We start from the raw sequence: 27,850 nt of genomic DNA, 5'->3' as shown, positions 1-27,850 counted from the left end.
TGATGTCAGGGCACAGAGGCACAATGAGCAATGGGTCAGGAACTGCAGCTTTCCAAAGGGTGACACTTTGGAGCAAAGAAAGCAACGTGTCCCTCAGGGGACAGTGCTGGCTACTGGGGAACTACAGGAATTCTGGGGTGCTCAGGGATGGGGTGGCACCACCCACAACAGCAAACCAGGATTTCACATGCAGATCATGGATTGTGCTCAGGGATTGCTCCTGGAGCAGGAGGGTGGTGCTGGCATCTCATCAAGCCAGATCTGATGCACGAAGGAGGCTCAGGCCAGGCTCTGCTCTTTACAGCAGAGCTCACTTTCATTACTCAGAGGTGGGCAGGCCCTGGCACAGGTGCCCAGAGCAGCTCTGGCTGCTCCTGGATCCCTGGCAGTGCTGGACAGGGCTTGGAGCAGCCTGGGACAGTGGGAGGTGTCCCTGCCATGGCAGGGGTGGCACTGGATGGGCTGTAAGGTCCCTTCCCACCCAGCCATTCCATGATCTCCAGCAGCCCCAGGAGACTCCAGCCAGCCAGGACATCTGTCCTTCTCCACAGCCCAGAGCCAGCTGGTCCCATCTCCATGGCACATTCCAGGGGAAACACAGCAGGACAAAGGGAACAGCCCCAGGCAGTGCACAGAGACCCCAGGGAATGTGCCAGGGCAATCCCCAGCCCTGATTTCTCTCTGCAGGTGGTTTAGGGGCAAACATGGCTCCCTGAGCAGGGCCACGAGGAGAGGGAGCACAGAGCTGCTCATGCCATGCTGGATGAAGGCCTGGCACAGAGAAGCATGGAATGAGCAAGCCAAGGACTTGGCCTTGTGCTGACTGCAGCTCCTGGGGCTCTCAGCAGGAGCTCCCCCTCAGTGCCCACTGCCAGGGATGGGCACGGTGGGGAGCAGCACCCTGGAGGGCTGGCTCAGCAGCAGGGAGCTGCCAGGATCTGAGGGTGGGGATCCAAACCCAGAGGGTGGCAGGGCCCTGAGTGAGGAGCTCAGAGACACTCAGAGCCCCCCACATCCAGGGTCCAGCAGCACGTGGGGGTGTGAGTTTGGGGGAGTGGGACAACATCAGCCAACCTCTGCTTCCCACCCCCACCTGGGCCAGGTAAGGCAGCTCAGGACCCCCCCAGGCACTCTGAACACTCCAACCAGGCTCCAGCAGATCCCAAAGCAAAGGAGCCCCCAGAGGCAAGCACAGCCCTCACACACACACAGAGGGCACAGGCAGCACCCCCTGGCAGAGCCCTTTGCAATTCCTCCTCCTGGCTCGTACCAAGGACTCTCCTGGCTGCTCTGCAGGGCTGGCAGGGGCTGCAGGAGCTGAGCAGAGCCTCGGGGCAGTGCTGGCAGCAGGAGCAGCTCCGGTGCCTGGGACTGGGGAGTGAGGGGTCGGATCCTTGTGTCATCTCAGAATAACCTTGTGCGTTTCCTCGAGCTCAGAGTCCCTGCTTGTCCTGCCTAGGATTCCTGAGGAACCACCTCCATCAGCTTCTGGCACAGCACGGTGGTGGAGACTGCAGAGAAAGCAAAGGAGAGGTCAGGGATCACCCCCAGCACAAACCGGGGTCCATGAGGGAAGGGCTGAGCCTCTGCCTCCCCACCCTGAGTCCAAGTACAGCTGAAGGACTGAAATATTCCAAGAATTCCATTCCATTCCATTCCATCTACTCAATAAATCACTTTCAAAGTTCCTGTGTTTCTCAGTGGACATTTGCAAAATTATCACTGTCTGTTCCCAGAATATTTTCAATATTCTCTTTACAATCCTTTGGTGGAGGAAAACAATGAATATGGTAATTTACTACCCAGGCATTGCAAAAATGGCTTTTCCAGGAACTGAGCCCAATACCAGGATAAAAAAGTGAGGGTGGGACAGAGGAACAGACAGAGACAGGGGGAAAAGAAGAATAACAAGTGCTGAGTGGTGCTGAAAGCTTTTTTCTTCCTCATGAAACACCCAGCTAAGGCTGGGCACTTCTCCTTGCCTGCTTTTCTAGGTCAGCCCCTTGCAGGAGAGCAGGGAAGCAGCTGCTGAGCTCAGTTACTTGGGCAGCAGGGATTGACTTTCTGGGCTCAGTTGCTGAGGTTTTGTGTGCCAATCACAGCCCCTCCATCCCTCCAAACACATCCTGGCCTTGTGGCAGCTGGTGGAAAACCCTGGAGCAGATACCTTAAAAACAAACCTGAGAGAAAACATCCAGGGGAGCTTCCCTTCCCTCTGCTCTGCATCACAGGGGGATGCCAAGGAAAGCTTTGCCTGGATCCCAAATGCCAGCACTGCCTAAGCCATGGGTTGGGACTAATTGTGGGTTTTCAGCTGTCAAACTGAGGCCAGCTGTGCTCAATCCTTCCTACACCGCTGGGAAAGGATTCTTTGATGAGCAAAGGCTTGGCCCTGAGCTTTTCTAGGAGCAGGGAATTCTGCTCTGCTGCTAAAAACTTCTTTGGCAGGATTAAAACCCCCTAAAAAACATGGTCATGGTCCCAGACTTTGCCATTACTGCAAATCAGGATGCATTTGGGACGCTTGGCACACATGGCAATCATCAGAACAAACTTGTTCCCATGAAAGCAGAATGGAGCAGAGCCAGGATTCTGGAAGCTCCTCCAGAGGGAGCAGAGCCTGCAGTGCAGCACAGCACTGGGAAACCTTCTGGGAGCCAAAGCTGCTCCTGCCTGGAGATACTCACAGATGCCTTGGAGAACCCACTTGGGCTTGTTTTGCCACCAGACCCCGAAGAAGTAAATGGGGATCCCACTGAGGATGATGGCAAAGCCGATCCCACACTCCTTGGGCGTCATCCAGAAGGAAACGGCGATGAGGAACAGGCAGGCCAGGATGAAGAAGATGGGCAGGCAGATGTTCACCTGAGCAGGGAGCAAGGGACAGCTTAGGAGATGTGCCAGGGGAGGCTTTCCAGGATTTTATTCAGCCTGGGAGGGGCAGAATTATTGTCTCCCCATGGCCAAGAGCCTTTCTCAGCACCTTTTTGGACCTCAGTTCCATAATTCCATATTCAAATGATCACCAAACACCAAAGCCAGCAGAGACACAGCACAAGCTGGGGCTGTTTCCCAGGGGACCCCAAGCAGGGCACCCACCAGAGCAGCCCAGCTTTGAGAAGAAAACCCCAAAAGCCAAGGGAAGAGGAGCACAGATTCCCTTGGGGAAGGCACCAGTCCAGGCCCGTGGGCTTGTTTCCCTGTAGGTGCTGCTGCCTGGCACAGACCCCTGAGGGAGAAACAGCTTTTGGGGAGAGGCACCAGGGGCTGACAGGATCTTGGCCTCCCCCCAGATGGGACACAGGGCTGCCAAGCTGGCCAAGGACACAGGGACAGAGCTGGGCACGGGGCCGGCTGCTTTAGCAGAAAACTATTTTAGGGGAATTCCACGGGGGTACAGAGTGTTACACTGAGAGTCAGCCTGGGATCTGTCCTGGCACTCATGGAGAGTGATCCCACCACAACACCCTGTCCCTGTCACCCAGAGCGCCCTCACTGTGCTGTCCCCAAGGCAGCTCTTTGTGCTCCTGCAGGGATTCAGCAGCAGGGACACTCCTTTAGCCACAACACAACATTTCCTGCAGTCCCAGCCCCTTTTCCATGCAGGAGCAGCAGCTGAGCCTCCCCTGGAGCTGGGAAGGAGCAGGGGAGGGGTCCCCTGGCAGTGCCCACCCCGTGCTCACCTTGATGGGCCTCTCCAGCTCTGGCTTCTTGTAGCGCAGCCACATCATCCCGATGATGGCCAGGGCCACACACAGCCAGTTGAAGAAGCTGAAGAAGTTGATGACTGAGAAGATGTTGTTGGAGAAGGCATAGAGCAGGGTCATGACACACTGAATTCAGGGAAAAGGCCATTAGGAAAGGGAGCAAGCAAAACCACCTATGCTACAACACTAAATGGGGGTATTTAGGGGAAATACCTGCCAGGAAAGGGATCCCATTGACTATTTTTTACTTATTTAAGTTATTTTCAATTGGTGCCTGGAACCATTTCATAGGATCATGGAATGGTTTGGGTTGGAAGGACCTCAAAGCTTGAAGGACCTCTAGTTCCAACCTCCTGCCATGGAACCTATCCCAGGTTCCTCCAGGCCTTGTCCAGCCTGGCCTTGGATACTTCCAGGGCAGGAAGAATTCAAGGCAGAGGTGGACAATGAAGAGACGATGGGAAGGGTCCATCTGCTGTGGGCACATGCAGGGATGGCTGTGGCTCCATCCCAGCCCTGCTCCTCCCCCAGGGCTCACCGTGAACACGAGGGACGGGACGGGGGTGAGCAGCCGGGGGTGGATCATGGACAGGATGGAGGGCAGGTGCCCCTCTCGGGATCCCACGAAGAACAGCCTGGAGGGGACACAGAGAGAGAGAGAGGGGACACAGCTCAGTCACAGCCCTGCAGGGCTCTGTGCTCAGCACAGAACTAATGGGGCCAGCCCGAGTTCAGCCCTGCTGGCCCTGAGGCAGGAGTGGGACACCAGGACTGGACAGCAGTCCCTGCTCACCAGGGACACGGCCAAGGAATGCAGGAAGGATGGATTGTTACCCTGCTCTCCAGGGACAGCAATTAAGTGACTCCTCAGGCAACCCAGGGATGTGTCAGAGCCGGAACCATCTCAGGCCAGCCCCTGCCCAGCCTTTCACCCCTTCCCGAGGGATTCTCAGCCCTGAAGTTTCCCAACTTTCTGCTTCTCATAAAATGCACTTTCTCAGCAGCCCCAAGCCCTGAGCCTGTGTCTGGTTCTGTTTATTGACCTCACCAGGACTTTGCCTGAGGGACAGAAGATTGACACTACTGAAAGGTTGCCTTTAATCTGGTTTGAAGTCTGACTTTGTCTTCCTGCATTCCCCACGTGGCCTCCAGACCCTCCAGACTTTGTGTCTGCCCACAGCCACTCTCTGGAGGAGAACTCCAAAGGGTGAGGAACTGAGCACAGCTTGCAAACAAAACCCACAGGATTGAGCAAGGAACCTACCGGGAAGAAGTGAAAAGAGATCCATTGACAGACCCAAAGCACGAGAGCCCAACAAAGACAGGGATGATCCAGGACATGACACCCAGGTGGTAGTTCCCAAAATCCTAAATGGGAGACAACAAGAGACATTTCACACAATGCCCAAAAAAACTCAAAGAGCTGCCTACAAAGAGTATTTGGAGAAATCTCAACAAATGCCACAGCTCAGTGCTGAAGCTGTGGCGGAGTTTCCCATATTCCCATGTGCTGCTCCCCTTTCCTGAAAAAGCAGATTGTGGAATTGCTGAAACACATCAGCAGCCAGCCCTTCCCTCGGGGCCAGGACACGACATTTACCCACAGACATCGGAAAGTTCAAGTTTAAACGGAAACTGTGAGGAAACTCAGACAGCAGCTGCTGCCAAGTGCTGAGGCAGGAGCTGGGAGCCAGCCCTGGGGACACACAGGGACCTGGCCCTGCAGCTTTTTGTCGCAGCCTGAGCCTGTGCTGCTCCACTGCGGGTTTGCACCAACAACACAGGATTGCTTTCCAGCCTCTGCTGTCCCAGGCCAGGCTGGATGAAGCTTGGAGAACCTGGGATGGTGGAAGGTGGGTGGGATGAGATCCCATGGCAGGGGGTGGGATGGGATGAGCTTTCAGGTGCCTTCCCACCCAAACCATTCCATTCCTGCAGCACAGGCTGTGGCTGGAGCAGGGTCTCTGTCCCAACCCAAAGGATGGAGCGGTGTCACCTGAGGGCTCAGCTCATCCTGGGCTGGGAGACTCCTCCTGAAGCCCTGAACAATCCTGGTCAGGCTCAGTCTGCAAGGTCTGCTTCCTTCTGAAGCCATCAGGGCTCCTGACCCCACTGGCATTTTAACTAATAGAAGTATTATTTTTCTCTCTTAATTAAAACAAGGAAGACATGGAGAGAGAACAATCCAGTTCAGTGTTGACTGAGTGACCTTTCCCCATAAATATCAAGCTCTGGTAACTGATGGGCAGTCACAAGGCCAGCAGCAACCTTCCCTAGCTCAGAAGGAAGAGCAGCACTGAGTGCCACCCTCACTGCTGCCCAGGATAATCCCCTCAGGATCACGCTTTTCTTCCCTGCTCTTTATCTCCTGCTCCACATCAGCGTTTCTGCAAGCAGCCCTGAGCAGCCTGGAGGGAAGCAGGAGATGGGAGCAGTGATTCCAAGGCTGATTTCACCTGCCCAGATGAGTCAGGCTGGAGCAGAGGGATCTTACCACGGCCACAGCCTCGGACGTCAGCATCTGCTCGGTGCTCAGCGTGGTGAAGTAAGCCAAGTTGGTCAGCACATACACCAGCGTGACCACAGGCAGGGAGATGATGATAGCCAGGGGCAGGTTCCTAGGAAAAAAACATCCATTGTCCTGGAGCAGCTCTGAGGAGTGACTGCCACCCTCCTGAGCTCGCTCTGAGCCGCTCTGCTCTCTGGCTTTTCTGCTGTGCAGTGTCCCAGGCACACACTGCTCCCAGGGACAGGGGATATCCACAGGGAACAGGCTGCCCAAGGAGTGGGGGACTCCCCATCCCTCAAAAACACATTGAAGCCATGGTTAGTGCTGAACATGGTGCTGGTTCACAGCCACAAAGGTCTTTTCCAGCCTCAAGGACTGAGTGGCCCCTGAACTGCAGGTGGAGAGGGAAGGATGATGGCAGAAGGAATTTTTTGCCTGGCTGCCTGGGCAAGCAGGAATCCAAGATGACTTTTAATTAAAAATACCCAGTGACACCAGCATGGGGATTCTCTCTGGGCAAAGGAGCTCCCTTGTGCTGGGGGGATTCCTGGGGGAGATCTCAGGGATGCACTGGGCAGTTTTAGGCTCTACCTAAACTCAGCTGTTTGGACTGAGGGAACTCAGAAAAGGAGTTCAGGCACAGCCTAAGTGGGTCTGTGAACAGCCTGTGCTGGTACAAATATGCCTTTCCCAACAGCTTAATTTCATTTGTGAAGGGAAAGTGCAAAAGGAAGCCCTGCTTGGTGCCACTCTAATTGCTCCAGCAGAGTCAAATACCAGGACTGCATCCAGCAGACATGAAAATAATTGCAAAATGCAGCCCCCCTTTTGCTGTTTCTCTGGGAGGGGGTGGATCCAGCCCTGTGCTTCCCAGCAGGACCAAAGCACCCGCAGGGGCAGCCAGGAGGGGCTCTTGCACAAGTGCCCCCAAGCTCCCGGCACCTTCCCAGGAGCAGAAGGGATTTCTCAGCACTGTCCTGCCCTGCTGAGGGCCCCAAATGACCCCGAGAGGCACGGGCAGAGCAGGAAGCAGCTCTTGCTCAACAGGATGGGAAGAGCACGGGACAAACACATGGAGAGCAGCACAAACACATGGACAGCAGCACAAATGCTCAGTGGGAGTTGAAGCAAGGCAGCAATAAAGGCCTGAGTGCTCTTTGCTGGCCCATAACTCACAGAGGTGTCAGGCCAAGGAAGCAGAGATTTCTCCCAGTGCTGATAACATGGCACGGGAGAGCAGGGAAAACAACAGCCCTGCTCCTGCAGGGATTATTGTTCCCTTGCCCTGATTCCAGGGAGGTGCAAGGTCATTAACTCATCTTGTTTTCTCTTTTTCCAGATGAAGACCTTGGCTTCCTCCTGTGTTAAACACACGAGGAAGGGACTTCCCCAAAACAGCAGCTTTTCCACCAGGGAAGTCATGCCAGGACTCACACCTACCTGTAGGGATTTATCATCTCTTCTGTCACAAAATTCAAGTAATTCCTGTAATTTCAAAAGCACAGGGATTAATTCTGGTTAAATAACCCCCCCCCAGTTTAACTCATCTGCACAGGGATTCCAGGAGGGGCACAGGCACTGATCCTGTGGGAAAATGAGGATGGCTGATGTCAGAGGCCAGGCTGGACAGGGCTTGGAGCAGCCTGGGGTGGTGGGAGGTGTCCCTGCCCATGGGATGATCCTGAAGGTCTCTCCCAACCCAAATCATTCCCTGATGAGGATGGCTACAAGTGGCCTCTTTTCACAGCAAATAGAGAGCAGGTGCTCAGAGGACTGACAAGGGAGCCCTGCAGGAGCTTCAGTTTGGAATAAGTGGAGCTGGAATTGAGCTCAGTGTGGGAAGGAGAGGGCTGTGCCTTACCATCCTCCATAGGCAAAGAGGCCGCTGTACAGAGCCAGCACGATGTTCCCAACGCCCACCTTGGTGCCCTCGAAGGATTTCTGAGGGGTCAGGTTTTCCACATCACCTGCAGGACACAAACCCTGCTCAGTGCCACGGGCTCTGAACCCCAAAGGCCTCCAGAGAAACCTGGAGGCAAGAGCTGCTCTTAGGATGGAATTATTGCAATTATCACCCTGCAGCTTTTTGGGTTATGCTGAGCACGTTTTCCCTACAGTTTTCCAGGGATCACTCCAGCTGGGTTCATCCCCACATGATGACCCCAAAAACTCATCTCAAGCAAGGACTGACTCTTCCAAACTTTCTCACACTGCGACGTGCTGTCACCAAGGTGATGTCCCAGGGCCATCCTGGGGACCTTCCTGCTGGAAGATGCTTTGCAAACAGAGATTGTCACATTGTCCTCTCAACTCCAGGCTGCTGGCCTTCGATAAAGCCCCAGGATTTCCTGCACTTCCACCAGCCACCCAAACCCCCAGAAACCCAGGATTTCCTCCAGTCCCACCAGCCACCTGATAAAGCAGAGGCCTGTGGCAATCCCTTTGATTGAGGGAAGTCAGGTTCTGGGGGTTTGGATATCAGAAGTCACCTTCTTTAGGGCCTGATGATCAAAAGTTCCTGTTGTGGATCTGCTTTTGAAAGAAAACACCAGAAATAGAAGATTTGATTGTGCCTCTGGTCCCAGCTCTCCCTGAGCAGCCCCAGGTTTATTTATTTTGCTTTCAAATGCTCTGCAGTTGTTTTGTTCCGTGTCTTTGATGGAGGGGCTGGCTGTGGGACAGGGATGGCAGAGCCACACTCCCAGGCTGAGCACAGGGAGCTGTGGTGGGATCCAGAGGGGCACCTCTGCATCCAGGGGGAGCCCATGTGATTCCTCTTAGGGCACAGAGCTCTCCTAATCACCCCAGCAACTGCATCACAAGGCAGTCAGCAGGGCCTGCAGCTTAACCCTTCATCCCTCAGCACTGGGCACCCAGGAGGTGCTGCAGGAAAAGCTCAGGGATGCTCCACAAAGCCCAGGTGAGCAAGGCTCCTCCTGCCCACATCCCAAGCCCTGTTCTCTCCTGGAGTCACCTCTTTCCCAGCAGCTCCTTGCACCAGAAAGGTTCTTCCCTGAATCTCCCTTGGGATGCGCTGGATGTATTTGATCCTCCTCAGCAAAATGCACCAATCCTTTTAAAAAACAAATCTGAGTGCAAGAGGAGAGCCAGGAAAAGCAGAGACTGATAAAAGGCTGAGTTTAACCTCAATTCCTGCCTTGCAGGTTCTGCACAGAATCCCAATTTAGCCCAGGTGAATCAAAGGGCTGAGCAGGAGGGGTGGAATGTGATCCCCTGCATCCCTCGGGCTCAGCTTTCCCCACCTCATTTTCTGCCCTTCCTGAATAATTACCAGTCTGGTTCTTTCCAGGCCTTTTGTTATGGGAATAAGAGACACACTTTGTTCACAGTGCCTGCAATTAGCTACTGCACCAGCACATGGATGGACTGGGAGAGCAGGAGGCTCTCCAGCATTTCAAACACCCCTCAGGATATCTCTTCTCAAAGGTTTCAGGCTCTTCTAGCTCCCACCCTGATCATGGACCATCACCTTCACCACCCAGGAGGATGCTCCCATCTTGGAGCAACACGAGCACCACTCCATTTCTTGTCCACAGCTCTTCCAAAATCCTCCTTGTCTGTCACAGGCAAAACCCTTTCAGGTCAAATATTTCTTCTCCTGAGGCAGCCAACACCTCACTGCCCTTCCCACCTCACCTTTGGAGAGCTGGAGCTCCCCAAAACCTCCCAGTGAGTTGTTAAATTTCTTATTTCTGTGCCCCAGGGTCAAATGGATTTAGCAACATGTCAGGACACAATTAAATTAAACCATAGGAGTGCCTGTATCTCACCAGCCACAGCATAAAAGAATTCTTCCTTGTATCTAATCTAAACCTGCCAGTTTAAAACCTCATTCCCTTAACAAGCCCTGCTAAAAAATCCTGGAATTATTTAGGTTTGATCCTAATTTGGACCTTTGATGCAGCCCCACCCTGTGAAGCCGGGGTGTGCTGTAGGAGCAGGGTTTGCTGCACCATCTCCCAGGCACTGCATCCTTCAAGCCTCGACAATTCCAGCCCCAGGCTTTTGAATCTGCCTGAAATTAATGTTACAAATGTGCAGGTGATGCTGCCAAGCACGGCCTTGGGGCATCCCCAGCTCATCCCGGCCTCCAGGCACTGCCCTGCCCCTGCCCGGCACCCCGGAGAGCCCGAGCCTGGTTTGAACCGGCTGTTCCACCGCACTCTGCTCTACAATTAACCAAATTAAGGTAACGAGCTGTGACACAAAGCCCATTTGCGGCTCCTCCAGCTGCCAAGACTGCGGTAATTGTGCCGGGTCAGCCGGGGCCCTGCCGCGGGAGGGCTGAGGGAGGGCCCGTGAGGCGCTGCGTGTCTGTGCGCGGCCCTTCCTTCAAAAATGTTCATTTGCTCCCTGGTCATGTCTAGTCTGGTTTTAATAGCACAACAATCTTCTCCTGCACAAAGCATTGCAGGATAATTAAATATTTTCAACTTGCCCCAACAGCGAGGAGAGGGAACTGGGCCATGGGGAGAGGGAGCCCTCAGCACGGGGAGAAGGAGCCCTCAGCACGGGGTGTTGTACCCAGAGCCCCAAAGGAGGAGGAAAAACAGGGACAATTCAGGGAACTGAGTCAGGAAAAGAAGTGTTTGACACCTGATTAATGTGATTAATCTGCAGCAGGAGGCTGCTGTGATTTACAGGGGCAGGGTGTGGCAGCTGTCCCCGCTGACAGGGGAGGATGAGGAAGGAGCCTCCCTGAGAAGCTCCATGCTGGAAAAGCATGGCAGGTGGTGGCATTGGGGTGCCAGGGGACAGCAGCAGCAGGGAATGCTGTCCCTGCCATCCTCCTGTGCCCTCAGGATGTTCTGTATCCATTTGGAGGATCCTGGTGGGAGCCAGGCTGGGCTGGGTGAGGACATCCCCCAGGTCGGGGCTCCAGACTCCCCTCACAGCACCAGCCTTGTGCCAGGAGCCCTGGCTGACCATGGAACCTGGACTGCTTTGGGTTAAAGGGACTTCAAAATTCCTTCCATCCCATGGCAAGGACATTTTCCACTGTCCCAGGCTGCTCCCAGCCCTGTCCAGCCTGGCTTTGGGCACTGCCAGGGATCCAGGGGCAGCCACAGCTTCCCTGGACACCCCAGCCAGCTCTGCCATCCCCACCCCAATACTGCTTGTAAAAAGCTCTTTAAAAGTAATATTGGGGTTGAAAATCCTGAACTCTGCTGGGAGGGCTCTGAAAGTATCAGAAGGAAGATTTAGATCTTCAGTGAGCAGAGCTTGGCTCTTAAAATGCCATTTTTAGTACTCCAGGTGCAAGGAAATGTCTGGCAGTGTGGGGTTGAGACATCTGGGTGCTGCTTTCATTTATCAAATCTCTTTTGCTACAAAACGCCCTTTTGGCCTCTGTATTTCTCCCTGGGGGTTATTTTGGCGGCTCCCAGTCCACATTTTTTTCTCTGCCTTTTTTTTTGGATGAAGAATCCCATGATTTAGAGAGAGATGGAAGGAAAATTGAGTCCCTGTTCCTTTCCTCCCAGGCTTGGAGCACCCTCAGGGAAGGTGTCCCTGTCCATGGCAGGGGTGAGACTGGAGGAGCTTTGAGGTCCCTTCCCACCAAAATTATTTCATCATTCTGCAAAAAACAAAAACAAAAAAACCAAAACAAAACCAAAACAAAAACCCCAAACAAACAAAATAACAAGGCTAAAAAACCAAACCAAACAAAAAACAATGAAAAAAAAGCCCAAATTAAACCCAAATCTCGTGCCCAGCCTAAGCTCTGCTCTGGAGTTAAACCTGCCTGCTCTGTCCTTAACTGACCCCGAGCTGCTCTGGCAGATGCAGCTCTGCATCCCTGACAGCCCAAGGGAGGGAGGCAGGGAGAAAAATGCTGCTGCCACCAAACAGCTCCTGGAGGCACCACAGACCAGGAATTTCACAGTCAGGATAAAGAAAAGGGACAATAAATAAAGGGATAATAAATCCAATAAAAGCAATTCAATAAAATCAGTGTTAAATTCTGTTTCTCCAAGTCCCAAAGGCCCAATTCCAGGTTTTTAAGCAGAGCTGCTGGTGAGAGATCACAGCAAGGGCTGGAGCTGCATCTCTGCTTCAGCTGCCTGAGGGCACAGAAATATTCCAGAAACCCTGAGGCATCAAACACAGGAATAAATAGATGTCAAACATGGGTGTGATATGTTTATTTCTGGATTTTTGACTTCAAAACTCTGATCCTCTCTATGTTTTAAGTTATTTCTATAAGTAATTTATTTAAGTAAGTTATTTATTTAAATTTAATTTATTTATTTCTATTGTTTGCAGGCTAAAATCTGGGGGCCATACACAAGACTTTACAAACCAATACCCAAACCCAGGACTTTTCAAACCATGCATTTCCAGCCCCAAAAAGGCTTTTAAAAGTTTCACTCTTGGATTAATAAAATAATTTCATCCCAAGCAGCTCAGTTCCACTGAGTCAACCTCCAAGCACTTGAAAGGCTGAGTAGGAAACCAACTTCAGCCTCCTCCTTTGGAAAGGGCAGGGAAGGAGTGATGGGAAACAGCTGCTGACAGGGAAATGTTCTTTTTGTGGGCAAAATTGCCACAGAGTCCTTTGTCCTTGAGAGATCCCTGCTCTTCTGCAAACCAGGAAAAGAGCCAAGGAGAGGATAAAAAGAGAAAAAACCAAAGGCTGAGGGTGGGAGGTTAATGCAAAGAGATCTTCTGTGAAATCACAGAAATTTCCACATTTGAGCAAAAAATGTGGTGCTGCTCCTCTGGTCTGTTGATGGATACTGGGAACACAAACCAGCAGTGGGATGAGAACCAGTAAAACCAGTTCATTGTCCAAAATATCCCAGGAATACACAACCCCATCCCCCTGAAAACTGGGTGCAGATCTCACCCCAAAAGTGCTGCCAGCTTGGATGGGGTCACCCAGCTGCTGGTGGGAAGAGTCTTTGTCCAAAAAAACCAACACTGGAACGGGCACAGGGTGTGGAAATGTGGGACAAAGCTGGAGGACAGGGCAGTGCTCTCCCATTGTCACTGAAAATGGGAATTTTTGTCCTTTTCTTGAATTAAAAAATGAAGAAAAAAGACATTTTCTTGCTGTGTCCCTGCTAAAAGCACAGAGTGAGCTGGAATGATTGAAAGGAAAATGGAGCAAGGTGGGAGCTGAGGAAGGGACAGGAAAGGAGCTTGCACATTCTCAGGGACTTAGCACAGAGCTTGGAACTTCCCAAAGGAGATTAATGAAATCCATGCTGGAGCCCAGGCAGAATCCCAGCTGTGGGATTCTGGAAAAGCAGGAATGGGCATTGGGACAAGGTGGGAGCCAGGATCTGCTGTGGATCCTGAGGATCCCACTCTGCTCCTGTCTGGTTGGAGGGTTGGCTGCTCAGACAGGGAGAAGTTTGCTCACAGGTGTCACTGTCCAGGAATGGCTTTTGATCTCCCTGCCAGGTGGATCAGCAGGAAAATAAATCACATGGAATTCTCTGCCCTGCAAGGTCTGCACAGCCACAACCACCCGAAACTTCAAAGGAAGGAAAACAACTCCTGGGACACAGGAGGGGAAGGGGGGATTTATTGTAACAGGACAGAAATCCCTTCTAGGTTACAGAGAAATCAAGGGAAACCTCATGGATTTCCACCTGAGGAAGCAGGGCAGAAAGTGGCTCAGCCTCCCCAAAAAGGCCAAAAGAACAGCACATTCTGAAGATGCAAATTAAGATTCTATCTGCAAACAAAGCCCAGTTGTAAAGATCTTCATGGTAAAATGTTAACCAGCTCAAAGAGATTTATCCTGATTTATCCCTTTCCTCCTGGGAGAGAATCAGGTCCAGCAGAGCAGGCTGGGGAGCTGGGCAGAGAGAGGAGGTGTGTTTTCTGATAAGCCTCAAACAATGTCCCTGTTGAGTGTCTGCACTGAGCTGGAAGAAAATAAAACCTCTGACAAAGCAAGAAATTCTGCAAAGACAGCACTGGCTCCCAGAGCTGAGACAGGAATTACAGAGCCACGAGCACACAGACTCACCCCTGTGCAGGGACACAATTCCCTGGAGATTTTATCCCCTCTCAGCTAACAAGGACAGGACTGTTCCTCCAAACACATTTATTCCCACAAAACTTGCACAAAAAAAAGCCACACTTTGGTTTAACTGTGAGTTAATCAGGTTTGGAACAAACTCAGATGGGTTTGGAACAAACCATCTCCCTGCTCTGAGAGGATTTTATGGGTGCATGAAGCAAACCAGCAGAAGCACCAGAAAATCTGCTTTATCTTCCCATTTCTGTCTCCTTTTCCAGGTGCCAGTGCCAGCTGAGAGCTCTGATCTCTGCTCCTTTGGGCTCTGTGTCCCTGGGTGACCCAGAGCTGGCCTGAGCCACTGCACACCTGGAACAGGATGAAGGGAAATGTGCAGGGGGAGTTTGTGCAAGGATTAAGATGACTGGAAGAGGTTTGCACATGCAGATAATTCTCTGTGAGCAAAACGTTACAAAGAGATTTCCCAGTGCAGTAGCACCAATATTTTCACTCCCAAAGGGAGAAATCTCTCTCTGTGTAAGTGGGAAAGAGTTTAAGTGGTTTCAGGAGCATGAAATCAAGCCTGGCAGTGATATAAAATATAAAATCCCACAAATAAAACACAAAACCTCAGACTGTGGCAAAGCTGGGAACATCCCCTAAGGACCTGAGAGAACGGGGAGGTTTGTAAAGCTCTGGAACACCTGAGGTTGGACTCCTGCTTTGCCCAGAAGGAGAAAAGGAGCAGCACTCACTCAGCCCCTCATCTTGCTCTGCCCAGAAGGAGAGAAGGAGCAGCCCCTCACCCTGCTTTACCCAAAAGGAGCAGCACTCACTCAGCCCCTCACCCTGCTTTGCCCAGAAGGAGCAGCACTCACTGTGCCCCTCACCCTGCTTTGCCCAAAAGGAGCAGCACTCACTGTGCCCCTCACCCTGCTTTACCCAGAAGGAGCAGCACTCACTCAGCCCCTCACCCTGCTTTACCCAGAAGGAGCAGCACTCACTGTGCCCCTCACCCTGCTTTGCCCAGAAGGAGCAGCACTCACTCAGCCCCTCACCCTGCTTTACCCAGAAGGAGCAGCACTCACTCAGCCCCTCACCCTGCTTTGCCCAGAAGGAGCAGCACTCACTCAGCCCCTCACCCTGCTTTACCCAGAAGGAGCAGCACTCACTGTGCCCCTCACCCTGCTTTACCCAAAAGCAGAGAAGGAGCAGCACTCACTGTGCCCCTCATCCTGCTTTGCCCAGAAGGAGCAGCACTCACTCAGCCCCTCACCCTGCTTTGCCCAAAAGGAGCAGCACTCACTGTGCCCCTCACCCTGCTTTGCCCAAAAGCAGAGCAGGAGCAGCACTCACCCTTTGCCAGCTGCACGAAGCCCAGGATGATGATGAGAGCCAGCGCCAGCAGCTTGGCCGCAGCGAAGGCGTCCTGCACACGGGTGGCAGCCTTGACACTGTAGCAGTTCACAGCTGTCAGCAGCACTGAGGGGACACAAGGGACAAGGTCAGCACCCAGGGAGACACACCAAAAATCACAAGGAATCTTAGGTGGGATACATGGAAGGAATTCCTCCCTGTGAGGGTGGGGAGGCCCTGGGTGCCCAGAGAAGCTGTGGTGGCCCCTGGATCCCTGGCAGTGCCCAAGGCCAGCTTGGATGGGACCTGGAGCAGCCTGGGATGGTGTCCCTGCCATGGCAGGGGGTGGATGAGATGTTCTCCAAGGTCCTTCCAACCCAAACCATTCAATGATTCCCTTTAGCTAAAACAACCAACCAGAGCCTTTTCCCAAAAGAGAAACTCACTGAGAGCTCTGCAGCCTCACACTTCTCAGCTGCACCTTTATGTTGGCAGTAAGTGCTCTGAATAATGCCTGTGGTCCTTGGGACATGTGTCACTTTAGTTTTTTAAGATTTTCTAAGCCTTCTGATGTTGACATTCCTAGAGTGAATTTTCTCACACACTTTCTGTAAATAACTCATTGTTTTACATTCCTTTATGGAGGAAGAAAGAGTTGATAGACTGTTGGTTTGACCAGTGACATTGCAGAGGTGTCAATGTCACCTTCCAATCCACTGTCACGTTTGTAAAGCTATAAATATTGGAGTCAGAGAATAAAACTTCCCTTTTTTCCCTTCACCTTGAGTAGTAGTGTGCTTGTGTTTTCTCGTGTCCCTCAGCAACAGACATGGAATGGGATTGCTCCATTGGAAAACACTCCTGAGGGCTCAGTATCTGTTTGCTGAGAAGCTCCTGCTGCCCACAAGTTGCCCCATGGTTAATGCAACTACTGGGGTTTACTTCCCATCTTTCTTTGCCACATTCCCCCCCAGCTCCTCTGCATCCCAGCCTGGACCAGGCCTTGATCAAAGCCTCTGCTCCTGGCTGAGCTTCACCTGCTGCAGAGCAAATAATGGCAAAGCCCTGCTGCCCTCACAAATCACTGACTATTTTGGTGCCCTGCTCCCTCCCCAGAGCCCGCTGCTTGTTACGGACACAGCAGATGTCACACTGAGGGTGGCAGTGCCCACATGCTGGCTGCCCTCCCTCCAGCCCAGTGACCCCTCACTGTCCCCTGGCCAGCCCCAGCCTGAGCAGCTCAGGGAGGAGCAGATCCGATCCCAAACCTCCTCCTGGAGCTGGAGGCTTTTCCCAGCTCCCTCTGCCCCTGTGCAAAAGCTCCTTCCCAGAGCCTGCAGCTTCTCTTCACAGCAGCTCCTGATCAGAGCCAAGCAGCTGCTCCCTAAAGCATCCCAGTGCCTCTCCTGAGGGTGTGAGCTGGAGCTGGAGCCCACCTCAGAGCCCAGAGCTGATCCCAGAGGGGGTGGGCTTGGAAGGATCTCACAGATCCAGTCCCACCCCTGCCAAGGGCAGGGACACCTGCCACCATCCCAGGGTGCTCCAAGCTCCATTCAGGCTGGCCTTGGGCACTGCCAGGGGCAGCCTGTGCCACTGTCCCAGGATCCAGGGGCAGCCTGTGCCAATGTCCCAGGATCCTGGGGCAGCCTGTGCCAGTGTCCCACAATCCAGGGATAGCCTGTGCCAGTGCCCCATGATCCTGGGGCAGCCTGTGCCAATGTCCCAGGATCCAGGGGTAGCCTGTGCCAGTGTCCCAGGATCCAGGGATAGCCTGTGCCAGTGTCCCAGGATCCAGGGATAGCCTGTGCCAGTGCCCCATGATCCTGGGGCAGCCCGTGCCAGTGTCCCAGGATCCAGGGGCAGCCCGTGCCAGTGTCCCAGGATCCAGGGATAGCCTGTGCCAGTGTCCCAGGATCCTGGGGCAGCCTGTGCCAGTGTCCCAGGATCCTGGGGCAGCCCGTGCTAGTGTCCCAGGATCCAGGGATAGCCTGTGCCAATGTCCCAGGATCCTGGGCAGCCTGTGCCAGTGTCCCAGGATCCAGAGGCAGCTTGTGCCAGTGTCCCAGGATCCAGGGGCAGCCTGTGCCAATGATCCAGTGATTCCAGGACCCAGGGGCAGCCTGTGCCAGTGATCCAGTGATTCTAGCATCCAGTGCTTCCAGGATCACTGGCTCCTTCCCCCACCCTGCCATCTCCAGGATCTGCTGCCATTCCAGCACAGGAGCAGCTCAAGTGTGGAGAAGTGAGAGCTGTGTGTGTCAGGAAGGAAAGCACAGGACCCAGCCCATCCCACAGGGGTGACAGCCAGCAGCCCACAGGGACTGGAGATGGATTTAGTGCTGTGCCCTTGGAGCCCCTTTGGGAGTGTGGCTGAGCCTGAAATGACCCTGAGCTGTTTCTGGGGAAGCAGAGCCACACTGGGGACACGGGACAGCACGAGCTGGGCTCTGGCCAGGAGCAGGGGTGAGTGACTGTGGTGACAGATGTGCCACACCACTGTCCCTGTGCCAGGCCCCCCCAGGAGACACGGGACAGGGACAGGTCTGGACAGTTCCCAGCCCTGGAGCAGCCCCGTCCTGTGGGGTCACAGCTCTGTCCCCACAGAGGGACACTGGGACACGTCTGCCTCTGGGGACAGGGCAAAGGGACACGGTCAGCCAGCAGCAAGGAGGAAACACAGCTTAACCAAGTGACCTTAGAGTGCTACAGGGGAAAGGAACCACAGGGAATTCTCCCAGCAAAACTCCCAACCCAGGCAGTGAAAGCACCTCCAGTGAGTGCTCAGGGCAGCAGGCTCTGGAGCAGGATTCCCTTTGACCAGCGATTATGCTAAAAATAAATCTGCCCTTGTTTACAGAGGGATATTTAGAGGATGAGCTCAGCCATCCAGGACCACACTGCTGCTGTCGTGGTGAGGACAGCCCTGAGAGGTGTGACAGTGACATTCCCTGCCCCATTTAGGCATTCTGAGACTGACAATAAATGCTTCACCCCCACTTCAACACTGATTTTTAGGGGCTGTTTTCCCTGCTCTGGCTCTGTACAGAGTCCCCTGGAGGGTGGTGGTGAAGATGAAAAGCAAAAGTTTCCTACAGAGTCCAAGTGAGTGTTCAGCCCCAAAGCCCCATCAGTGCAGATAAACAGACTCCCTAAAAAAAGAGAAAACACTTTGGGATCAGAGAGTAAACAGGGCTGGAAGTTTCTGCCGTGGTCATCAGCCCTCCCAGTCACATTTCCTCAGCTTTGCTTTTCGTCCTTTACAATAATATTTGCCTTTCCTAAAGGAGCGCAGTAGGATTTCTCCACTGAATCCCCCAGTCTCGCCCATCAGGAAGAATCCTACAGAAAACAAACAGGATGAAAGCCTTTCCCTAAAACTCCAGAACAAATTCCAGTGGCTGCTGAGCTTCTCAGGAGGCTGAGATTTCTTAGAGCAGCAAGTTTGATAGCTTCGATCCCAGATGCTGCCCTGGCAGGCAGGGGCTGTGGGATCCTCCTGGCAGCGCTCCCTCACCTCGGCTGAATCACTCCAGGAAAAACACAGCAAAGCTGCACCACAAACCAGGGCACTGACACACAGACAGGCTGTGCTGCCCTAATTCCTGCAGTGTTTTCCTAAGGCTCCAGCCCCTGTCAGCCAGCAGAGCTCTGCAGTGACCCATCAGGGCTGTGCTCAGGAATCATTCGAGGAACGAGGATTTCAGCTGACCTGACGTGCCACGGCCTGGCTGAGCCAGCAGCCCCTCTCCAAAGCTTTACATAATTGGGATAATAAGTGTTAGAAAGCTGGAGGGATGGCAGATGGACAGGGGGTGACTTTTCAGAGAATCCCACACTGGTTTGGGTTGGAAGGAACATAAGAGCTCCTCTTGTTTCAATCACTGGGCAGGGACAATTTCCACTGTCCCAGGTTGCTCCAAGTCCATTCCAGCCTGGCCTTGGGCACAGCCAGGATCCAGGGGCAGCCACAGCTGCTCTGGGCACCTGTGCCAGGGCCTGCCCACCCTCACAACAACAGAAGTTTCCCCTACACCTAATCTAGCTCAGGTGATTAATTACTCATGACTCTGGCAGGAGAGATCCTGGGTTCTGCTCTCCAGGTGTTTTCATCCCTTCACCCCCAGGGACTGCTCCAGCCCAGCCCCATTCCAAGGCAACTCAAACCACAGAGGGAAATCTGAGTTTCTAAATACACCAGCAGGTCTGGCTTCAGTATTTCCTCTGTCCTGCAGCCCCTGCTGGCTTCAGGCATCTCACTGAACCTGCTCCACTGGCACTCACCTGCACAGCCAGGGAATTCCCCACTCCGATAGGAACAAGGACAAACTGATTAATGTGACACCAGACAGGACTTTACCCACAATTCCCATTTTATGGCTGCATGCCTCTGAAGTTGCCTCCCAAGCTCTCTCCCAGACACAACTCCTAGAGGACAACAGGAAAAACTGCAGACAGATAAACGGATCAATCCCTCCTAGAACACATCCGTGGAACAGCTCCTGTGTTCAGGGAAAGGCAGGATGGAAAGTGAGGCTGTGCCAGAGCAAACAGTGGGAATGGAGCAGACAGGGCTGAACCTGGGCTGCCACTTCTGATGCAAGAGCCTTGGCAGCACTGCTGTCCAACAGGCACAGCTGCAGCTCTCCCAGGACAGGGGACAGGCACAGAGATCCAATTGGCACACGGAACTGCCTGGGGGTGACAGAGCTTGCTCAGCCCAAGATCCCCCTCAGCAGCTCTGCAGGTGAAGCCTCTGGCATGAGAATAGCAATGAATTCCCAGGGTACTGGCACAGACATTTGCACAATGTCCCTTTTGTCCCTAATTCCACCTCCTGGGTCCAACCTGTGGTGCTGGCAGTGTGATTCCATGTACACCTTAAGGGACTAAACTCATTAACTTGCTCTTAATTCCCAAGGGATTCCTGTTTGTGGTATCACAGGACCCAGTGATAACACACAGCAGGTTGGGAAGTTGTGGAAAATAAAGGGAAATTGAAGGGAAAATGAAGAGAAATCCCCTCCAGCAGCTTCCCTGCCAGGAAAACAAGAACTGTGAACTGCTCTGTCATGCATGGCTCTGTCTGTAACCCACATTTCCAAAGTGCCTGGCCCTTGCCACTGTAAGGTGATGCTCCCATTTACCATCTGCCACTGGGTGATGTTGATTTTCCCTCACAATCACTCCCAGAACTTTCCCTACCCCATTCCACAGCAAAGGCTGCTCCTTTCCCTCCACATGAAGTGCAGGTGACAGTTAATCTACACAAGACAAAGCAAAAATTAAATTCTACTGAGCAGAGTGGATTAAACCCATGGGAAAATCAATTCACCAAGGCAAAAACACCCCACTAATTTTATATTCCAGCAGCTGGGATGCCACAATGTCTCCCAAAAACCTGTGGTGACTCTTTCCAACTGCACATTCCACCATGGGACAGGCAAGGTCACAGGCAGAAAATGATTCAGGATATTTCAGCCTGGCAGGTATTGACTGCAGACTTTTGTGCCCTGCAAGGTGGGGAAGGGAAAAAGCAGAGGGAAAAACTTTGCAGATATTTCTGCAAGGACAAATCCCTGGAGAAACTTAACACCCAGGGCAGTCAGTCCTGGAAAGGGAAAGGCCTGGGGGCACATGAGGCTGTTGGAAAGCTCCTGGCCCCAGAGCAAACGTGTCTATATTAAAATCTACTTATAATAATCAACATCCCTGGCAATGCTTCCCAGTTCCCTTTTTATTCCTCTTTCCAAAACAGCAATCAGGGAATGGGTGCATCAACAAAGGAGAAGGCAAACTTGCCCTCCCAGGGGGTTTAAAAAGGGATCATCTCCAAACCCACACTGAGGGCAGGAGCTCTGGATGTCCTAAAAACAACCCCAGGCACCCTGAGCAGGTCAATACCCCCATCCCATAATAACAGTAGGACACAGGAAAACTCCAAAGAGCTCCTCAGTGTTGGGAGAGGTGGCTCCTATCTAGAGGCAGGAGTTGCTGTTTTGGCTCTTTGGAAGAAGGTTGTGATTTACTGCCAAGGTTTCCAGAGGACATGACACAGCAATTCCACCAACAGGACATTTTACCTCAGGAAAACAAACAAAATACAGGGAGAAAATATATGGAAAAGCTCCTTCTCACTATTTCTCCCATTCCCAGCAAATTAACCATCCCAAACTAACTCCATGCTCACCTCACAGAAGCATCTTTCCAACAAGGAGCAGCACCTGCTGCTATTTTATGTGTACAGAAAATCTGAATATCCCATCCCTCAGACCGGACCTGTGGCCACATCTGACCCTGGGACTATGGAACTCTTGGAATACTCAAAACAAATGATGCTGCTTTAAATGAGGCTGACCCTGGAGGGGTTTCCCACAAAAACCTTCCCAATTTGTTCAGGCCAGAGCAGAGGGACTCAAATGATCTCAGTGATAACAGAAATGATTCCAACCCAGTAACATTTAATGGGGTAATTGTTGTGAGAGCCAGGAGAGGGGTGCTGGAATTGCAGTGGCTGCTCCCTGTGTGTTTCAAGAGCCCTCCAAGCTCTCATTGATTTCTGGAGAGTCCTGTGAGTGTCTGAGCCTGCTTTCATTAATGCTGCTCTAATTAAACACAGATTAAAAAAGCAACCCCAGCCCTGCAGCCTCTGCCATCCAGCAGGGGCTCCACAGCCCCTTCCTTCCAATCCACTCCTCCAAGGGCAATTTGCTGATGGAGCTTCAGTCCCTTAATCCACCTTTCTGGAGGAGGAAAAGAAATCTTCAAAGCTTCACACCCAGCTTGTCCTGGCAGATTAATTAAAAGCAGCAATGCTGCAGAAGGAACCCATCTCAGGCAGGCAGGCCCTGGGTGTGTTTTGTGTTTGCTTTTCACCTGTTAATTCCTGATGAGGTGAAAATCCACACACCTGTAAAAGAGCTGAGCCTGGCAGCAAAACCTTGATGTCAAAAAAAGATTCCTGCTCCCCACAGGATCTGGGATTTCTGGGTGCAATGCTGACACTGGATATTCCCTCCTGGACAGCTTGGCAGCTGCCCTTGCTTGGATTCCCTCTCACAGGACAAGGGCTCCCAAACCTGCCTCCAGCTCATCCTACCACCCTCTGGCTGCTCAAAACAGGAGAGAGGAATGAGGAGCTCATCAGCATTCCCTGGAATTCCAGCCCTGCAGGAGGAATGCCCAACAGCAGAGCTCAGAAGCAGTGGAGGAAGTTGAGATAAATTTTGAGGAAGATTAAAATTCCCTGGCTTTGATATTGCTGTGCTGGGGTTATTAGTGCCAGATTTGCATATCTAATTAATAAGTGAGACACAAATTCAGATCAGCAGTTTGACAGTTTGCTTCTAACAGTGAGGAGGAAGAAAAAATCAAAACAACAGAATATCCTGAGCTGGAAAGGATCCACAAGGATGAATTATCGAGTCCAATCCCAGCTTTCCACTGTGGAGCAGATTTTCTTGTCAGGAAATCAGGGAATTGTAGAAGCTGTGTGTGGCTCTTAGGGTGTGAGGATGTGTGGGATGAACAGCTCAGGCACTTGTGGAACACCAAGATCCAGCTCAGGGCTGGCAGCAGCTTCATTCCTGCACAGGGAATGAATTTTCTGCACCAGCCCTGGGCAGGTGCCTCTGTGCAAGCAGGAAATCTGCAAATCAACAGTGGGAAATGAGGAATAGCCGCAGCATCTTTAATTAATCAGTTCAACACTTTCCACCCCTGAGCCCTCCCTGGAACACACAGGGGTACTGGTGGTTTTTACTGATTTTTGTTAGGATTTATTACCTTGAAGCGTTCACACAAATGGCAGCAGGGTGGAAGGAAAACCTGAGACAGAGCACAGGATCCAAGGTTTAATTCTTTGCCATGTCCAATATTGACACTGTCATGTAGATCATCAGATATGCAAATCCAGCCCCTCATAACCGTCCCTCCACCCACTACAGAAGGGGTAAAACTGGTTTAGATGAGCCCAGAGGTGAGAGAATTCAAATTATTCCTGTGTTTTCACACAAATGCACAAACTCTGTTTCCTGAACTTCCAATTTTTGAGTCCCTACCACTCAGATGGATTTTGTGTTATCAGTTTTGAAGTACCAACCATCCACTCTCACGGCTAAAAGAGATGCTCCGTTTCTGAATCACCCAAGTAACCTGCAGCCTGCAAAGTCTTCAGCCAAATTTGGGGAACACGAAATGAGCTGGGCTAAGGATGAACAGCCTGACCCCTCCTGCCCCAGGAAGATTTCCCTGGAGTGGATTCCCAGCTTTTATTTGCGGCAAACACCACAGGCACTCCCGGTGCCCATGAAAGAAGCCCTGCATACCAACTGTGTGTAGATTACAACCTCCAGGGCACAAAATACCTATTTGTAGGGAAATTCTCCTTACCACCCACCTTGTTTTCCTCAGCACCTTCCAGGGGAACAAAATTCCCTCTTCCAACCATTTTTTCCTTTCGCTCAAGCCTGTGATTTAGGTTCTCTTAATGCATTAATTCACTCTCTGAAGTTCATGGTGGCAAACTCTGAACAACACACGATTTATGCAACCCTTCAGCAGCAGCAAAGTGGAAACAAATAACTTTAGTTATTCCTCCTCTTACTACAAACTGTGCAGCCAAGTGCATTTTGTGTGGAGATACAAACTCTGCAAGGAATAGAGCAGGGACTGTTCTGCAAGGCTGCATTTTGGCTGCTGTACCCCAGCCCCAGGTCCCAAATTCCTCTGCTGCTTCCCAAGCTGCTCTCCCCCATTTTGAGGTAACTCATTCATGTATGTGCTACAGCCTATGCACAAATAGGTCATTATTTTTCTACTCTAGAGCTTTTGAAAAGAGTAAAAAGTCTCTCTCTGTGCAGTTTCTGTTTGCACAAAGCTGTTTGTGAGTCCCCACAAGGGTTGTGTGGCTGCCTGAGCTCCTGGAGCAGATTTATTTCGTTCATTGTTCCTGGATCACGGTGTGGTTTTGGCACCGGGGAGATGAAAAGCTGATTCCAAAAATTAAAGTTCCAAAAATCAAAGTTCCCAAAAGCTGCCCCGCTGAAGGCGCTGCAGGATGAACAAACCTCCTGGAGCAAAGGAGACAACCCCAAACTTCACCCAAAGCATAAACAAACCAAGAGCCAGCAGTGCAAGGGGGAGCAGAGCTTAAAGGAGAAACACATGGGGATGATGCAGATCTGGAGAACTCCAAACCTTTCCCCTGGCAGCTCAGGATAAAGGTTCAAGAACAAATTCTGCCCCAGGGAAACCCTAATTGTTACCAAAGGAGGGCTGGAGACTTTTCTTGGAGGAGCATAAACAGGAATGAGAGCTGGCTCTGAAGAGTTTTGTGCTGCAAATCCTCACCAGAGAACAGATCCCAACGTGGACAGGTCTGTGTAACCCTGCCCCGGGCTTTGAGCAATAAAATGGGAACAGAAACTCATTTTGGGAATGATTCTGAAGATGAAAGTCACTTTTGGTTAGAAACACATCCTCAAAGGCTTGGCCAGCTCCATCTGTGCTTGCACGGCAAAACTTTGCCATAAGGCAGCAAGAAAACCTTAAATTCCATCCTAATTCCTTGGGTTTTCAGCAGGGAACACAAATGGCACGTGGATCCCTGCCCCTCTCCTGAGGAAACCACAGCGCAGACCAGCAGCAAAGCTCGAAAATCAGATTTCCAAAAGGCAGCACACCCATCAGCAGGACTATTCCCTGACCACCATACAGCTTTCTTCGTTAAATGATTAAATTTCCCTAATAAACACTCTCCACACTGTAAAAATTTGGATGGAAATCCACATGCCTGCCCAGGCACCTTTATATTCCTAAAAGTTCACCTGCGGACTGAGCAGTTTCAATCTTGCCTGAAGAAAGCACAAGGCGGTGCCCTGCCTGTTATCAATCCTATAATTAACCATATCAATTACCTCCCACAGCCCGGGTCAGGCTGGCTCGGACACATTTCCAGCCAATCTATCTTCCCACAACGACCGAGCGCTGCAGCTTTGGGATGCCTGAGATCCTCGGAGGGAGAAGGAATCTCACACAATCCCAGGAAAGGGCAGCACACACCAGCAGCTTCCTCCTCATCACTCAAAATGCAAAAATGTAGAGATCACCTGGCTGTGAATTTGTACAGTGGATAAATGATTTATAAAGCTCTCACTAAAATTATATCTTCTCCCAAAAAACATCTTTATAAAGGCATTAAATTTCAGTGGAGCAGAAAGATTGAATGGGGGATGAGGAGGGAAGAGACAGGGCATGGTCCTGGATTTAAAGGATTGGGAATTTGGATGGGGTGACTTTGCAGTCAGCAGAGAAACAGAAAATAGGATTTGAGTGGTAAAACTGCAGACCCCAAAAGAGCAGAGAGGCGATAAAAGCGCATCAGGAGAGATCTGAGTGCCCTGGCAGGGCTCTGTGTGCCCAGGCTGGCATCCCTGGCCCTGAATTCACCCCACCGTGACCGAACAGCCCTGCAAGGCACCGCCCCACAGACACACAGACAGACAGCCAGACAGAGACACAGACAGACACACAGACAGAATGTTTGCTGGCAAAAGAAACCCCACGGACGCAGGTTTTGAGCGCGCTATCAGCGCACACACGGGCGGGAAACATCTCCTGTCACATCTGGTGCTGAAAGCAGCTCAGGGCGGGTTCAGCACCAGTTGCTGGTGACAGATAATTGTCATCCTCACACCAACGTGCACAGGGCCCTGCAGAGCCTGGGGACAAGCGGGTTTTACCCTGCATGGTCCTGGGGAAAGCACAAGAGATCCCATTCCAGCTCCCAGGAAAAACGCACGCTGCATTTATCACACGCTGCTCGGGAATCAGAGAGCTTCACTAGCCCACAGCTGCCATTTGGGGAACTTTCTGCTCAATTTATCACGGGTGGAGACGCATTTTCCGCTGTGGCTATTCAGAGTAGCCAAAAGGAACCCCAGGATGCAGCCAGGGTAGCACAGGAGGGACGGTGCAGATTTTTAGGGGAAGGTGATGGGGAGTGAGGAACCACGTGGAGCAGGACAGCGGGGACCTGCAGAGGATCACTGACCCACGGATTGGTTTCGATGGGAAGGGAATTTAAAGGTTATCCCGTCCCACGGCCAGGGACACCTTTCACCAAACCAGGATGCTCCAGCCTGGACGCTTCAGTGATCCGGGGGCAGCCACAGCTTCTCTGAGCACCATGTGCCAGGGCCTCCCCTCCTAACCAGGGAGAAATTCCTTCCCTAAACCCCATCCACCCCTCCTGCCTGTCACCCGAACGCCACCCGCCGCTACTTACGGACACACAGACAGGCCACCAGCTTGGCACCCTCGTCGGGCACGGGGCAGGTGGGGAAGATGGGCTTGAGCAGGTAGGTGGCGAACACCAGAGCCACGATGTACTGCGAGGAGGGCCGGATGATGAGCAGCTCTATCCAGAGCTTGAGGAAGGCGGGCAGGGAGCCGTACACCTCCAGCATGTAGGCGTAGTCCCCGCCGGACTTGGTGATGGTGGTGCCGAGCTCGGCGTAGCACAGCGCGCCCACGATGGAGAAGGCGCCGCACACGGCCCAGACCACGAGCGAGAGCCCCGGCGAGCCGGCCTCCCGCAGCACGCCCGTGGGGGTGACGAAGATGCCGGAGCCGATGATGGTGCCCACGATGATGGCCACGCCGTTGAGCAGGGTGATGTTCCGCTTCAGGGTCACCCCCTCCGCCGAGCCGCAGGGCGACGGCGAGCGGGCACAGCCGTTCTCCTGCGCCCCTTCCAGCATCTTCTCCATCGCCTGCTTCTCCTCCTCCAGCGGCAGCGAGGCGGCCGAGCCGGCCGGGCTCCGCTTCTTCACGGCATTGCCGGGGGAGCTGCCGCCGCTGGCGGACATGGTGGCGGAGCGGCGGGAGCAGCGGGCGCAGCCACGCCGCCACCTTCGGCCGCCCCTTTTGTTCCGGCGGCGGTGGGCCGGGCTGCGTGCCGGGGGGAGGAGGAGGAGGAGGAGGAGGAGAGCGGCAGGAGGAGGGCAGGAGCGCCGGGGGATGCTGCAGCGCCCCCGGGGTGCCCGCTCGGGCCCGCATCGCCCTCAGCCAGGGCCTCTCCGAGCGTCCCCGAGCCCCAGAAGGGGACAGAGGGAGGCAAGGGCCAGCCCGCGGTTCGGCCCCGGTGGCACTCGGTGCCCGCAGGGGAGCGGTGTGAGCGGCGCTTCTCCGCCCGGCATGGGCGCTGGGCGTTCGGGGTGCTCTGTAAAGGAGGTCCTGTAGAGGAGAGCGGGTCCCTGTGAATGTAAACATGGACACACACAT

At 52.7% G+C, this 27,850-nt stretch overlaps 1 protein-coding gene across 1 annotated transcript; it reads right to left on the bottom strand.

The window, feature by feature from the left end:
• Positions 1-309: 309 nt before the first annotated feature.
• Positions 310-27,636, bottom strand: SLC7A5 (solute carrier family 7 member 5). The gene is made up of 10 exons (XM_014271281.3): positions 26,853-27,636; positions 15,569-15,694; positions 8,078-8,183; positions 7,657-7,701; positions 6,202-6,325; positions 4,972-5,075; positions 4,246-4,342; positions 3,684-3,833; positions 2,688-2,865; positions 310-1,511 (listed from the first exon to the last, which is right to left on the bottom strand). The coding sequence occupies exons 1-10, from the start codon at positions 27,433-27,435 to the stop codon at positions 1,456-1,458; spliced, it is 1,569 nt and encodes a 522-aa protein (XP_014126756.2). The 5' UTR covers positions 27,436-27,636; the 3' UTR covers positions 310-1,455.
• Between the last annotated feature and the right edge of the window lie 214 nt (positions 27,637-27,850).

This window comes from Zonotrichia albicollis, chromosome 13 (assembly GCF_047830755.1).
Source record: "Zonotrichia albicollis isolate bZonAlb1 chromosome 13, bZonAlb1.hap1, whole genome shotgun sequence".
Taxonomy (NCBI): domain Eukaryota; kingdom Metazoa; phylum Chordata; class Aves; order Passeriformes; family Passerellidae; genus Zonotrichia; species Zonotrichia albicollis.
The sequence above is the reverse complement of the archived record's forward strand: the minus strand, read 5'-3'. Positions and strand labels throughout refer to the sequence as shown.

Excerpts from the sequence above, each read along its gene's own strand:
- SLC7A5 (XM_014271281.3), bottom strand. The coding sequence starts at position 27,435 with ATGTCCGCCAGCGGCGGCAGCTCCCCCGGCAATGCCGTGAAGAAGCGG. Across the intron at positions 15,695-26,852 it reads GGTGGCCTGTCTGTGTGTCC|TGCTGCTGACAGCTGTGAAC; the intron begins GTAAGTAGCGGC and ends GTGTCCCCTCAG. Across the intron at positions 5,076-6,201 it reads CGTCCGAGGCTGTGGCCGTG|GATTTTGGGAACTACCACCT; the intron begins GTAAGATCCCTC and ends TCTCCCATTTAG.